General features: G+C 41.1%; 2 protein-coding genes across 13 annotated transcripts in view; one reads left to right on the top strand and one right to left on the bottom strand.

The window, feature by feature from the left end:
* LOC134629269 (nuclear factor 1 X-type-like) overlaps positions 1-7,792 on the top strand; it is a 109,949-nt gene extending 102,157 nt beyond the window's left edge. For all 12 annotated transcript variants that reach the window (XM_063476466.1, XM_063476469.1, XM_063476468.1 and 9 more), the window contains one exon: positions 2,957-7,792. In XM_063476466.1, coding sequence (XP_063332536.1) covers positions 2,957-2,971 — 15 coding nt within the window. In that variant the 3' untranslated portion in view covers positions 2,972-7,792. The remainder of the gene's footprint in view (positions 1-2,956) is intronic.
* Positions 7,793-8,186: 394 nt separating this feature from the next.
* On the bottom strand, positions 8,187-12,622 carry LOC134629271 (actin nucleation-promoting factor WAS-like). The gene is made up of 5 exons (XM_063476475.1): positions 12,554-12,622; positions 10,389-10,562; positions 10,160-10,306; positions 10,041-10,083; positions 8,187-8,557 (listed from the first exon to the last, which is right to left on the bottom strand). The coding sequence occupies exons 1-5, from the start codon at positions 12,554-12,556 to the stop codon at positions 8,535-8,537; spliced, it is 390 nt and encodes a 129-aa protein (XP_063332545.1). The 5' UTR covers positions 12,557-12,622; the 3' UTR covers positions 8,187-8,534.
* Between the last annotated feature and the right edge of the window lie 1,385 nt (positions 12,623-14,007).

Here is a 14,007-nt window from a genome sequence, read left to right as displayed (position 1 = left end):
ACATCCACATATCCACCTCTCCCTCCTCCTCCTCCCCCTCTGTTTTATGTCTTTTTCTTCCTTTTCCCTCACCACCCGCTGCAAGCCTAACGCTGCACAGTCCTGTGCACACATACAACTTTCCATGCTTTAAATGGACAAGCATGACATTCAGGGTGAAGGCCGTGATACAGAGGCAATACTCAGACAATGGCTGTGCACCGAAAACGTGCTACGATCAGTTATACAGCACACGACCCCAGCAGCATAAATGATATAAATATTGTGGAAAGCCAATCATAACTTTTTCCTCAGACCGTCTCTACTCAGGGTCAGTAGTTTAGCGTGAGTATCGTACCGGTTTCATCGGGTTGTTCAGCTGTCACGGACATGGATTCAAGCTTAGTTTATAAGCTTTTTATAAGCTTTCAACGTTTAACAGATATTGTCCATCAGCTGTTTGCGAATTTGCTCAGCTACATTGTAATAAAGTGTTGCCCATGTATCAAGGCCTTTAGTTTCAGTATTGGTTTACAGTGCTGATACCACAGTAGTTTCCCCACAGTGACTGTAAGCAGTGCCAGTTAGTTTCAGCTCCAGCAGTGTTGATTTATCTCTGCAAGGCCCCACAGTGTGCATTAGTGCAGCGTGTGAGGCCAGTAGTGCACTACATTGTGGTTTTTTAGCTTTGGCTGTGCTCTGCCACTGGGCTGTAGTGTCTTGGGCCTACTCCATCACCAACACAACTTTTCTCATTAGGGGCTAACCGCACCTGCCTGCAGCCAACTCGGCTGTCCTGTCCTCCCCACACATGGAAACAATCTGCATTCCTCCTCGGCACAGCTCTGCTTAACCCCCTCCTTCACTCCCCTGTGCATCAGCAGCCCACCCTCTCTCTCTTTCTCTCCCTCTCGCTCCTCCTGCTGCTCCCTTTACTAGTTTCAAGCTCCCCACCTGCACCACTCTCCTACAGATGTAGCTCTGGCACCGAGGGGAGATTCTAACACCATCCAAATGTGTGTTAGCGCATATGCACATACACTTCAACTCTGTGCCAAATCTCTTGCCCCTCATTTTCCCTCCTAAAAAACAACAGGGCTTTTACAACAGCTTACATCTGTTCAAAATGCTTATTATCTCCAGCAATTGCTTATCAAACATTATTGAAAAATGTCCACTTTGAACATTTCTGCCGGGTTTACAGGAAGCACAGCGAGAACCTGGGCAAATGCTCCCAGTTACTGAGCCTAGTAGGTCAGCAACAGTGTCAGCCAGAGTGAGTAACAGAGGTCTCTGCCTATCCTGCTGTTCTCTGGCATATGGCGAGGTTCAGACGATAGTCCTGCCAGCCCGCCTTGGTGCCTGCTAGCCAACTAGCCAAGACAGAAGGAGAGAGTGTCTTCCCACTGCCGTCAGAGCAATAAGTAGAGAAAAGCTGGTCTGAGGAGCTCTCTGGTGGTGAAACCTTAGCTATGCAGGAGGAAGAGAGAGTTGGGCGGTGGGGGGGCGGCAAGCATGGAAAAGTAAGAGGGACTGAGAGAAAGGGAGGGAAAAAAGAGAGAGGGGGTTAGTTGAAGCTCGCTGCACTCCACAGTCACGTCCTGGCTGTCTGGTTGCCCGCAGCAACGAGACATGATGTCATAGGCAGTTGAACTTGGACTTGAAGAAGGGGGGGCGTGAGGGTGGGAGTGGGGGGTCACTTTCCACTGCCAAGGATTACACTGAGAGAGCCAGAGTAAGTGAGAGAGGGGAAAAAAGAAGGGGGTTAGAGGAAGTTGGAGCCAGGGGGAGGAATTATCTTCAAACACCAAAGTAAGGTATAGTGGTGGAGAATAGATGGAGGTTTAAGGGTTTTGAAACTTTCTCTGGGTTTTCTGATTTTTTTTTGTGGGGTGGGGGGACAGAGTTTGCTGTTGAAGGTGCCGTGAGTCTCTGCTCTCACCGGGCCGAGGCCTGTGGAATGTCAGAGGCAGCCAGAACAGCTCGGTCTGTGCCAAAGCCTTCGCTCTGCCGTCTTATCAAACTCAGAAACTGGATCCCCAGAGTAGCTGCCCTCCGTAGTTTTACAGTGTAGCCTGAGCCGACTCTGGCCCACAGAGCAGAGGCATATCAGGACGATCACCTTACATGTAAACTGGTTGCCCATGACAGAACAGCAATAGTCCCGTGTTTGCTTACTGAAAAGTCTTTAGGACTGACACAAAAGATGCTGCCCTAGTTGAACTTGTAACTCTGTAATAACACAACTGTTTTTAATGAGTAAAAAAGCTTGAGTCAGCCCTCTTAAAAGCAGCAAGTGGTAAGGTAGTAACTTTTGTGACACCGTATGTTACTGAGTTCAGTTAAGTACTGTAAGTGAAGGGGAAAAGGGGTAATAGGTGGCCCCCTAGTGGATAAGTACCTGGTGTTCCCGTTCAGCGTCAGGGCTTCAAACCAAATCAGTATCTTTTTATACCTCCTGGTTGTAAACTGTTCAGTCAGAAAGAATTTAATTATTTGAAAATGATAAAAGAGGAGAAATTATAAATAGTTTAGAAAAATTATTATTAAGAAAAGACAACTAAAAAAATATTCACAATTTGATGTTTCACAAATATGTTTTTGTTATATATTTTTTCCTGTCAGTTTGATTTTGTGATATGTTGTTGGAGTCCTGAACACAAGGTTGGGAATCAATGATATAATAATAACTGGCACCAGTAGCACTGAGGTTTTGTTGCACATGTCCTCAACATAAACTGTTGATTGATACAAGGATTAAAACTTGTGTGTAGAATGCTATTCTGTCATCATAGTCCATAACGCTTTATGCTCTTTCATGTCTCTGTGCATGTGCTTGGTAGGTATTCTTCTGTGTTCCTCACTGCACACTAAACAAAAAAATACTGAATTTTAATTGTGGCTTAATCAAAATGTAATTGTGGTGATGGGAGTTGAAAAACTAAACACATTTATGTTCTTTTTTTTATCTTTACAGTCCTGGTTCCTCTGACAAGGCCTCTCTGAATCAACAGCTAAAATTGTGTCATGAAAATTGGAAATTTGACAAAACAAACACATCGCCGCTGAAAAAGAACAAACTGCTGACACTAAAAGGTCTTTCTCTCTCGCCAACACTATTCAAAGTACTACTATAGAACCCCGAAAAACCCCACGCTGCCCCAAGAGGACTCCCAATTCAGCACGATTTGAACAGGAACATTCGTCCCCTTTTGCGCAGGAGTCTTCAACAAGATTGAGTGGACAGACTCAGAATGCAAGGAGGAGGAAGAAGAAGATGAGAAACTGTCTCACACACCGTGAATTGTCAGAAAGGAAACACAATATGGCAAACTGACAAATGACCAATTATACATTTGTTGTTTCTTTTCTTTTCTTTTTTTTTAAATGATTTTTTTCCATTTTGCTGTCTCCACAATGAAACTCCATGCATTGGCTGGGAGATCCAAAAAAAGAACAAGTAGTCAGATGTGCAAGTTGTAAAGATTGCCACCCAAATAGCACGCCTCCATATCTGCGCATCTCTCCTCCAGGTACATGGTCCCACCTGACACCCACCACCCCACACAGCCGGTCCCACCTGGAGCTCGGTGCTTGTCAGGGGCAAAGCCGTAACTGCAGCCTCGTAGTTGAGTGTCCCCTCACCCCGCTGTTTCATCTGCTCAGCCCTGAGCCTCTTTCACTTCAGATTGGCCAATCATGCTGACACCATCCAGTCCAATAGTGTGACACATATGCACTAAGTGGCTGGTCTTTGTTTACCTGTCAATGTACCAGGGTGTCCTGCTATGGGAGAAATGACGGCCATGAGGCACGAAGGCAAGAAGGTGAACACACAGATAGTCATAACACTAACTCTACACGTGCTCTCTCGTCCCCTTACCTATGCACTATTAATTTTTTTTAAGGGATGAACAGCATTGCACACTGATGGTCAGATGAGCGATTAGAGAAGTGAATCGAGGCTGCAGGTATGGGGGCTGTGCTAACATTAGAGTCTAGGCCCTGAAAGATACAGCACTCACATGCACACACACATGCAAGCTTGCAGGCAGCACATGCAGACCAACCTTTCCAGTAAAGTCGGTCACAAAACCACTCACAAAATCATCTTGTTTTAATCCATAGATATTGATTTTATAATAAGGCACACACAGCATCGGCTTCATATTATTTGCTTTAATTTTGTTTGTAGTTGTTTACTTGCGATTTTTTTTCTTTTTCCAGATTTGGTTTTGGTTTTGTCTCAGCTGGATTGTTTTAACCTTCTCTTGCATGTCATAACATTTTTCTTTAGTTTGCAGTAACACATAGTATCACGCTCGAATTTCAGCAAAATGGAAACAGCAGTTTCTCAAATTTCTCATGTATGGACAGCACAGTAACGACAGCTCATCACACGCAACCCCTGGCATTGCTTCACCCCGTGTCCCGTAGTCTATTCACAAGAAAACCCAGAGGATTACACACACACAGATGCACATATAAAATAACACCACCAACAACCTGGTTTAAATTTATAAAGGGAAGCCTTTATACTGGTTCTCCAAACTGCCTTTTAATGGTTTTTCATTCATTTTAAAATTTGTATTTTTAATTTGACATATTTTTCTATGTAAATGTTCACACTGAAATCGCTGTTGGTATTATTTTTTGTCATGACACAATCCAACAAAAGCCGACCTCACAAAATAACTGGACTGCCTAGCTGTTGGTTCTGTTTTTGCAGGGATAGTAAACAAGGCTGAGGGCTCGTTCTCAGCCTCTCTAGTAACATTAGCTCTATGTACTAAAACCATATATCGAGACTATAACAATATATGGAAGTGCCTCTGTATTCCCTTCATGCAATTAGTAATAAACTTGACTTCAGGTTCTCTTCCCACATATAAGCTAAAGCTACATGGGCATGGTAGCGTTGGTGCATGTGGAAACCATTGGCCTAGGACAGATCTTTATAGAGGACTGCAAACTCTTTTTTTTTCTTTTTTTTTTTGTAAAAACAGAGAGAGAGATCTTATACATATATATTTATGATATATGCTCCTTTGTAACTTTTACTACGAGCTTGTTGGCAGTCTAGTTATTTTCTGAACACTCACCCCCCCCTCACTACCCCCCTCCCCCACCCCGCCCCACAACCTGTTTCAGTAACATCACCATATTGTTACCAATACGAATTAAACGACACACGCCATTGCCATCTGCTGCGCAGCATTATAATACCTAGATGAACATGTCAAAAATCGACAGTAGGTTTGAAGAAAAAAAAAGTGTTTGTTTTTTGATGGAAAGTATTATTATTGAAAAATATGTGTCGATTGAGCCACGTGCAATGCATTGGGTAGATCATTGTGTTTGTCTGTTAGAGATTTTTAAGAAAGCTAAGAGAAAAGAGAAAAAAAAATGTATTTGTTTCAAGTCCATATGCTCCGGGACTCTAAACTAGAGGGCCACGAGAAATCCTAGTCTTTGTAAGTTGGGGGTATTTGTTTTTATTTCCTTTGTCTCTTTTTTAATGTTATATGTGTAATCATTTGTTTATAAAAATGTGGGAGGGCTGAAGGAAAAAAAAATGTACACAACTTCAGAAAAAAAAAATCTCTATCATCAGATGAAAAACTGGTGCTTTAACACTATAAAGTACATTCAGAACTATTATAAATGAGTGAACAAAAATAACAGACCATTTAGGAAACTGCATTATTCCTCTCTCTATTTGTATTCTTCTATTTGTATTAAGTGGGGGGAGAGGTTCCTATTCCTTAAGGTTGTGACACAAAAGGCATTTTGGTTCAACCCTTAGAAGAAATAAAGCAAACCTATACTGTCGAGCCCAAGAAACTCTTTAAATAACCTACCCGTGCACTGCCTGAAACTCACCAGCAAAAAAAAACCAAACAAAAAACCCTCCCAGTCAATTCATTTTATCACATACAATGGCATTGACACATGACAAGTCTCTCCCAGTACTGCGGGAGATACTTCACATCCCAAAATCAGTTTTTTCCCATTATCATCCAAGTATGTTTCTAAATCTGGAGTTGGATGGAGCTCAGCAGGCTGTGTTGAGACACCTGACGTTGAAGTGGACCGAGACCTTCTGTACAGTTAGCAGAAAAGGGGTAAAAGAAGCTTTTAATCTGGCATAAATATGAGGTCTGAGCCATTTGTGAAACAGGCAGCAAGGTGAGCCTCTCCCCTGTTCCACCCCCTCCTCTGTAAATGACTCTTATAGTGCTTGTGCTGTAGTGTATAGTTTCCCAGCAGTTAAAGGTTGTCCCTTGAAAGTGCCTTTTGTTCACAGACTCCATTTTGTAATCAAGATGGCCCTTTTTTTCTTTTCATTTGTTTTTTTCCTTGAAACAGCTTGAGGTAGCAGGTTGCCCCTGAGTGCTGTAAGGAGGCAAAAGGTCATCACCCATTCAGCGATCAGGGGCACCTCTTTCCTCCGGCTTCGAAAATGAATTCCCTCCATTGTTCCTTCCCTTCTATCCTCTCTTCCTTTTCAAAGCTATATATATATATATACATATATATAGTACAAAAGGAAACTGGTGTGAATTAGTTCTTTACTTTTTATTGATAAATGAGAAAAAAATTGAAAAGGCAAAAAAACTTGTTCTCGTTCAGCTCTTGCTTTTTTCTTCCCCTCTGTCTCCACTGTCTGTTTTCTCTTAGACACTGGAGTAGTCTGTAACTGTGTGTCTGTCACTCTCGTCTCTCTCTCTCTTTCTCTCTCTCTCTCTCTCTCTCTCTCTCCTGCCCTCTCTGCTGTTGGGAGGATGAAAAAAAAATATTGCCGAAAAACTTTTGTCTGAGCAGAATGCAGTTAGCTCACATGTTATTCTTGTCTGTATGCTTCACATTGTATTACCATACCCATCTTCTTCAGCTTCTCCATTCAGCAGCTAATGTAAGTGAACAAATTACGCTGACGGGCTTTTGGGGGTGTCCTTGGGTGGGTGAGGAAGGGATGACAGTGGTTCAGGGGTTTGGGTTCAAGAGGTTTAAGGGGAAGATTAATGGGGTTGAGAGGGATAGATGAACTGCTTTGGGAAGTTGGAAAGGGGCTGCATGGGCTAGGATAAGAGTTTGCTCTTTTTGTTTAAGGTATTTATTTTTTGGCTTTGTTTTATTCCCTCTTTTTTGTTTCCTTTTTTAATTTGGAGTTCTTTTCATATTTGCTATCAGGGTATGCTGTCGTTTAGGCTCTCTTTGAGTATGCCTTGGACTGTAAAATGAAAGCTACAAGCACCTTATAACCGGACTTGTCGTGCATGAGGCTGAAAGAGGGGCGATGCTTTACCAGCATAAATCCCACATCCATTTTAACCAATCTTATAAAGTGAATCTCTCTTCTTTCTTTTTTTTATTGCTATTTTTACGGTGGGTTTCACACATGGAAACCCTCAGCAGTATTAGCCATTTACCACACATCAACCAGATAGAAAAAGGCCAGCATGAACCTGATCTCTCAGATTTTTGAGGATCCAGGGAGTCCCTCCATTTTTCTCCTCCGACCACCTCATGCAGGATTAATCCGTGTCTTTGTTCTGTTGTTTATTTTAGTTCTTTTTCTTCTTAAGTGTGTATGGTTTAATGGTGAATTAGGCAGCACCCTAGGCCCCCTCACTTCCAAGTCTTCTATGCCTCTGTCTATGCCCTCAGTGCAGCACCACTTCTTTGTGAGAACACCCCCAGAGCTCTAGGTGAAATGCATGTGTTAATTACAGTTTCTTTTCCATAAGAAGAAAAACACAGTTTGAGAAGAGCAGCACCTGATTGAATAAAAAGGATGTTCTTGACTGTACCATCTTGCTGTGCCATGTCATTCTTTCAGTATGTAGGATAATGCATAAAAGAACTGCCTCAGGAACAGCTGTTAATATACTTCAATCCTTAGTATTTCTAAATTGGACTTGCATACATTAAAAAATAACTTGTCTCTTTGTAGGATGTTGGGAATTTGAAAACACTCAGGCTACATGTCCCACCACTTTGTTCCAGATTCAAATGTGGAATGTCAGTAGTGCCCAGAGGGCAAACTGCTGAATTTGGTTATTTAATCACTTTTCATGTCATGTTATGAAATTAGTTGGTCAAAATAATTGCAAACTAAATACTTTATAACAAAGTTAGAAATTTATTTATGTTATTTTTATCTCCAGTTTCTGGTATGTTCCTTTCTCTTAAAACACCATCAAAAAAACTGTGGTATTCTGTAAATATGATAATAAACACAAATTCGCTGTGTAATTTTGTAACTTTATTAGCAGCGTCCTCCTGAAATGCGCCAACAACATTGAGAGTAACGTCCTCCTCTCTGCCCCTTAATGCTCTCTGGTCGCTATGGTAATGCGTAAATATTTCTTTGAAAATAAGACACACAACTACAACACGGGAAAAGACCCAGGGAAACCGAGTTAACGATGAAAACCCTGAAAACCATACATTTCACACCCCAGCTTCAACTCTCCTGGCCCAGTACCAAACGACTCACGGACCGGTACCGGTCCATGGCCCAGGGGTTGGGGACCGCTGCATTATGGAACTCACCAAACACTGTCAAGCCTTCCTTTAAAAACAGTAATGCAAGTGTTCAAAACATGAAAAAGTTTAATTTAAAACACACTGGTCAAGTGACAAAAAAAGGACAAAATTTGGTTCATACTCCAGGAAAGGATTCATGTCCAGCCAGCAGTAAGCACATTAGCACATGAGCATTACGTTAAAAACAATGATACAAACAGATAAAAAGAAATGACAAAAATTTATTTGGAAGACCAAAATTAGTTTTTAAATACTATTTTTGAGCAAAACGTTGGTTAATACTCTGCACGGTCATGACTTTTTACAAATGAGTTCACACTAAGTATGTGCAGTATGGTCCTGTGTTTCAGGGTAAGTCATGAGCTACAAAATTAGAGTTGAAGACAAATTAAAGTAAACCAGAAATAAAACATCACTGAGGTATATTCAACAACCACATTAAAAATTTCTGACAAAGTGCACGTGCTGGTGAGCTTTTTTCTTTTCCCCACATGGCATCCATCTAAGGCGCAATAGTGCACTTCCTACCGGTTACAGTGCCAAAGAGCATGAGGCATCAGATGACTGTTTGATCACTTCAAAGATTTAAGATTTAAGATCATAAATAAATTAAAATGCCTTTAGAATTATGAATCATAAACTCCTATGATTTGGCATCGATTTGGTCAAGTTTCAAAATATTTTCCTTACTTCAACCAATAATATATCCCTGCCTGTGAAATGTAAACTGGGGGAAAAGTTAGACATTTTCTTTCCTCATATTCAATAAATAAAAAATAATGAAAAAAATACTTATGGCCGCCAATGCTACCCTCAGCCTCCTAGTAGATGCACCTATAGTATAAATTTGAAAATAATTACTTTTTTCTTTGGTTATTGTATTCACGAGACACTTGACCTCTGACCTTGAGGTCAAGGTCACCGAGGTACTTTAATGATTTTAATGTACTTTGGCTTGTTCAGCAGTGGCTAAGGTAGGTAAGTGGATTGTCTCTAATAGCAGGGTTAGTAGTTCAACTATGTGCAAATTCCATAAGCAAGGCCATTTCTGGCACCGTTGTATTTTTCACTCTGTTGTATATAGCATTTGTATTCTATTTTTATCCTATTGTATATTTTATTCTATTTTATTCTACTGTATATAGTATTCTATTTTTATTCTATTCTGTACAGTTGTGTACTGTATTTATTCTTATTTTATTTTATTCTAATTGTCCTTCATAACTTTTGCACTGTCCACTTCCTGCTGTGACAAAACAAATTTCCCACGTGTGGGACTAATAAAGGTTATCTTATCTTATCTTATCTTATGAACTTCATGACACACGTTTTTATGACTGAATGAGAAACACATAGTAAAGCGCTTTGTAGAGCCTAGCTAAAATTAAAAAGACAAAGTAGAAATTTACTGCAATATAATGATATTCAAATGATCCCAACTGCTTGAAATTTCAAGTATCAGCAAGTAACTGAAGCTCCTCAGGGCATGCGCTCCTCTCCATTCTCACCTGCCTGAGCATCAGCTTCATCGGGCACCCTGGATCCAGAAGCCTGAAGAAGATGGAAACCAATTAGTCTTTTTAATAACGAAGAGCAGTTTTTAAGTTTCTGCTCAGAGACAACCAACCTGTTGGGCTAACGTCTGCGGTGCAGGGTCTGTTTCCTGCACTGGGAGGTGTTTCTTTTCTTCATCACCATCTGACAGCTCAGGCCCTGTACTGTCTTGCGATGATGGAAACTGTAATCCATTTTGCATGGGTGGAGATGATCCATTCTGGATGTTGAGAGATTAAATCATGAAACTTTTTGAAGGGTCTCATGTCAGTATAACCGCAGACTGTGGGGGAGACATTTACCTCTGAGAAATTTGCCTGCGATGATCCACTTGTCTCCTGAACTGGAGGATATTCAGGAGGTATTGGTATTGCAGCATGCTGAGGGCACGGTGGAAGAAGAGGACCCTGCTTTCCAGAACACAAAGTGACAGGTGGAGAAGGTGGAGGGGGTGGAGGGGGTTGCTGAACCGAGGCCTAAATGAATGAAGAGTGCCATTAGAGACAGTCTGATGTGCAGACAGGCAATTCTGTAGCATGAGTCAAGTTACCACAGCAGCATCAGTGGGTCTCTGGTACCATTCAGGGCCAAAGCTGCCACTACTGACAATGATTTCAGGTCTCAATATATTTCTGGTAGTTTAGGAATTTCTTATGACAGGGACGATGTATAATGGGCAATTAGGCTTCTTTAAATATTGTTTATTTCATTCCCAACACTTACAGAAGTGAAATGCATTCAATCACCAAGAACAACTGCAAAACTTAACAATGGATATTGTTTGGGTTAGTCATATTCTGAAGAAGAGACCTTAGTTTGGCATGTTAAATAATTATGGTAATCTAAATTTGAGCTTAGGTAGGTAAAAATATATGTATGGATGCAATAAAAAAATAAAAAACAAAAGCAAAGTATTTGACTTTGAGTCCATCATAGTGGTTGTTTCACAAGTAAGAGAACAAGGAAATAAAATCCACACTTGTTCTCCTGATTTTTGTTTCTTTTTATATCAAACAGCACTTAAAAATGTGCACTTTGACACATATGGGGCAAAAGGACAAAACAATGCAAAACAACAACAACAAAAACAGGCTAGCAAATAGCAGCTTATCATCCATTTGCCTGGCATTTATAGAAGAACAAGAGTTGGGCAAAACAAGAGGTTGTACTAAATGAAAGACAAAGTCACATGACAAAGGTCATATGAAACATCTGAAAAAATGAACGTCAGCCTACGTGCCTTCATAATCTTCCTGATCTGATGTTGTTACACCATATACAACTATCACTGCTGTACATGGTGTAACTATGTAAAGCTATCACTGCCACTAAGTGACTGCTAGTAATTATCACGATCATAATCATGGTCATAATAATGTATCTGTGTTTAAAAATTGCATACTAAGGAGTAATGCTATATACATGAGGAATTAAGCACTTATTATTATATTATTATAAAGTGCTACCGAAAAAAATACATTAAATAAAGTAAAATAACTCCATCCACTCAAAATAGAAGACAACAGTACAAAACAACACAAAATGAAAACAATACACACACACAGAGAGAGAGAGAGAGAGAGAGAGAGAGAGAGAGAGAGAGAGAGAGAGAGAGAGAGAAATCAAAATAAAGGAACTCATAAAGGAAAAAATCTACATGGAGCTCAACGACACGTGTAAAGCTCAATATAATCCGATAAGCTCGATACGTAAAAATCTAAATAAAATACAATAAAAAGCTTCTGTAAAAATGAAATATAACGCAATAAAGTGGCTCTATAGAGTAAAATCAATCAATTAATTCAACAAAGCAACATGAAACTGAATGAAAATGGCTCAGATGACATTAAAGTACGGCCATAACAGAGGGTAAGAGCAGTACGAGCATATAAAGTAGCTTCGTGTATGTACACACGGGGTGTGAACACTTTTCTCTCGGGGTTCAGCCCACTCTCTGCCACGGCTGAGAGAAACCAGCTCCCCGTGTGTAGCTATGTTTTATGTGTTTGGGCCACACACAGTATGCGCTGTGGAGTGTATATGGTGGCCATACCGTACCGTAACGGAGGCACATTAGACCCAAGCTGTTGTTCCATCATCCCCAGGTTATTGGGGATGGTGGGACAACTCGGCTGTGTAGCAGATTGCCCGGCCATAATGTGGGCCGGTCCTGCTCGCGTACAACACCTCAAACGCCTATTTTAAACCGCAAAAGAAATCAATTTGTAAAAACGAATGAGTCCGGTCATCTAGAGCAGAATTTAATGTGTTTTGGTTGTTGTTTGGTAGCTGGGTTGTCTACTCCAGCTGCAACCTTCGTCCTGAAATGTCCGTTAGTTTCAAACATCAATCCAGATAATAGCAGGTTTTGATTTATACGCAAAGCTTAATGTTTTACGATAAAATATAGACCTCAATAAAACTTCAGCTTGTTAACTGGTGAAAGAAAGATGTGTCGCTCGCTTACCATTGGCCAGCTCTTTATCACAAGAAGGTTAAAAATTGAGACGAAACTTTGTCTCTTCGCGTTCACTTGACAGGAACCAATATATGCCCTTCAGAATAAAAGCGTTTTATTTATTTATTTTTTCACGCAATGCATTTATGTCAGAAGCTGAATATTTTATTAATCGTTAAGGACGTTATGTGGTTACAGTCTAAGGAGCTTGGAAAGAAAAGCGTCTGGACTTCTTTAAGTGGCTTGAAGACGTTTCACCTCTGATCTGAGAAGCTTCTTCAGTTCTAGGGTCAAATGGTGGAGAGTCCCAGATTTAAGCTCTGTGGGATTAACCCACCGAGAGGGACAATGGACCCCCTAATTATCCTCTACCTAATCACATGAGCCAAGGTGTGAAAATGGGTGTAGGTCACAATCAGCCAAGGTTTCGGGTGAGCTCATTGTGAAACCTAGCCCCACCCTATCATGTGATTTTCTGTGGTCAGATGGCCCAGGATGTGAGTGTGTTAAGGCGTGTGGGAAGGGATCGCAAAACTGGATTGTAGATGGCAGACAGTTGGTGTCGTAAACCACCGCCTCTGTTCAAAGATGGCTTCTTTTACTCCTCTTTCAAACCATCTGTCCTCTCTGTCCAAAATATGTACATTGCTATTCTTGAAAGGGTGACCTTTGGCCTTTAGATGCATATGGACCACCGAGTCTTGTCCCATGGAGGTGGCTCTTCTATGTTGTGCCATACGTTTATGAAGTGGCTGTTTGGTCTCTCCAATGTAGAGGTCTTGGCATTCCTCACTGCACTGTACAGCATACACCACATTGTTAAGTTTGTGTTTAGGAGTTTTGTCTTTGGGATGAACCAGTTTCTGTCTGAGTGTGTTGCTGGGTCTGAAGTATACTGGGATGTCGTGCTTGGAGAAGACTCTCCTGAGTTTTTCTGATACACCGGCTACATAGGGGATGGCTACGGTGGCCCCTAGAGGCAAAGCACTTGCAAACTCCAAAACACTTGCAAACTCCAAAACACTTGCAAACTCCAAAGCACTTGCAAACTCCAAAACACTTGCAAACTCCAAAGCACTTGCAAACTCCAAAACACTTGCAAACGCCAAAGCACTTGCAAACTCCAAAACACTTGCAAACGCCAAAGCACTTGCAAACTCCAAAGCACATGCAAACTCCAAAGCACTTGCAAACTCCAAAACACTTGCAAATGCCAAAGCACTTGCAAACTCCAAAACACTTGCAAACCCCAAAGCACTTGCAAACTCCAAAACACTTGCAAACGCCAAAGCACTTGCAAACTCCAAAACAGTTGCAAACGCCAAAGCACTTGCAAACTCCAAAACACTTGCAAACGCCAAAGCACTTGCAAACTCCAAAACACTTGCAAACGCCAAAGCACTTGCAAACTCCAAAACACTTGCAAACGCCAAAGCACTTGCAAACTCCAAAACACTTGCAAA

Source organism: Pelmatolapia mariae, linkage group LG6 (assembly GCF_036321145.2).
Source record: "Pelmatolapia mariae isolate MD_Pm_ZW linkage group LG6, Pm_UMD_F_2, whole genome shotgun sequence".
NCBI lineage: Eukaryota > Metazoa > Chordata > Actinopteri > Cichliformes > Cichlidae > Pelmatolapia > Pelmatolapia mariae.
The sequence above is the reverse complement of the archived record's forward strand: the minus strand, read 5'-3'. Positions and strand labels throughout refer to the sequence as shown.

Bases quoted from the DNA above. Each gene is read 5' to 3' on its own strand.
- LOC134629271 (XM_063476475.1), bottom strand. The intron at 10,084-10,159 runs GTTGGTTGTCTC...CATCTTCTTCAG, and splicing joins CGCAGACGTTAGCCCAACAG to GCTTCTGGATCCAGGGTGCC. The intron at 8,558-10,040 runs GTGAGAATGGAG...CTGTTTTTAAAG, and splicing joins TGAAGCTGATGCTCAGGCAG to GAAGGCTTGACAGTGTTTGG.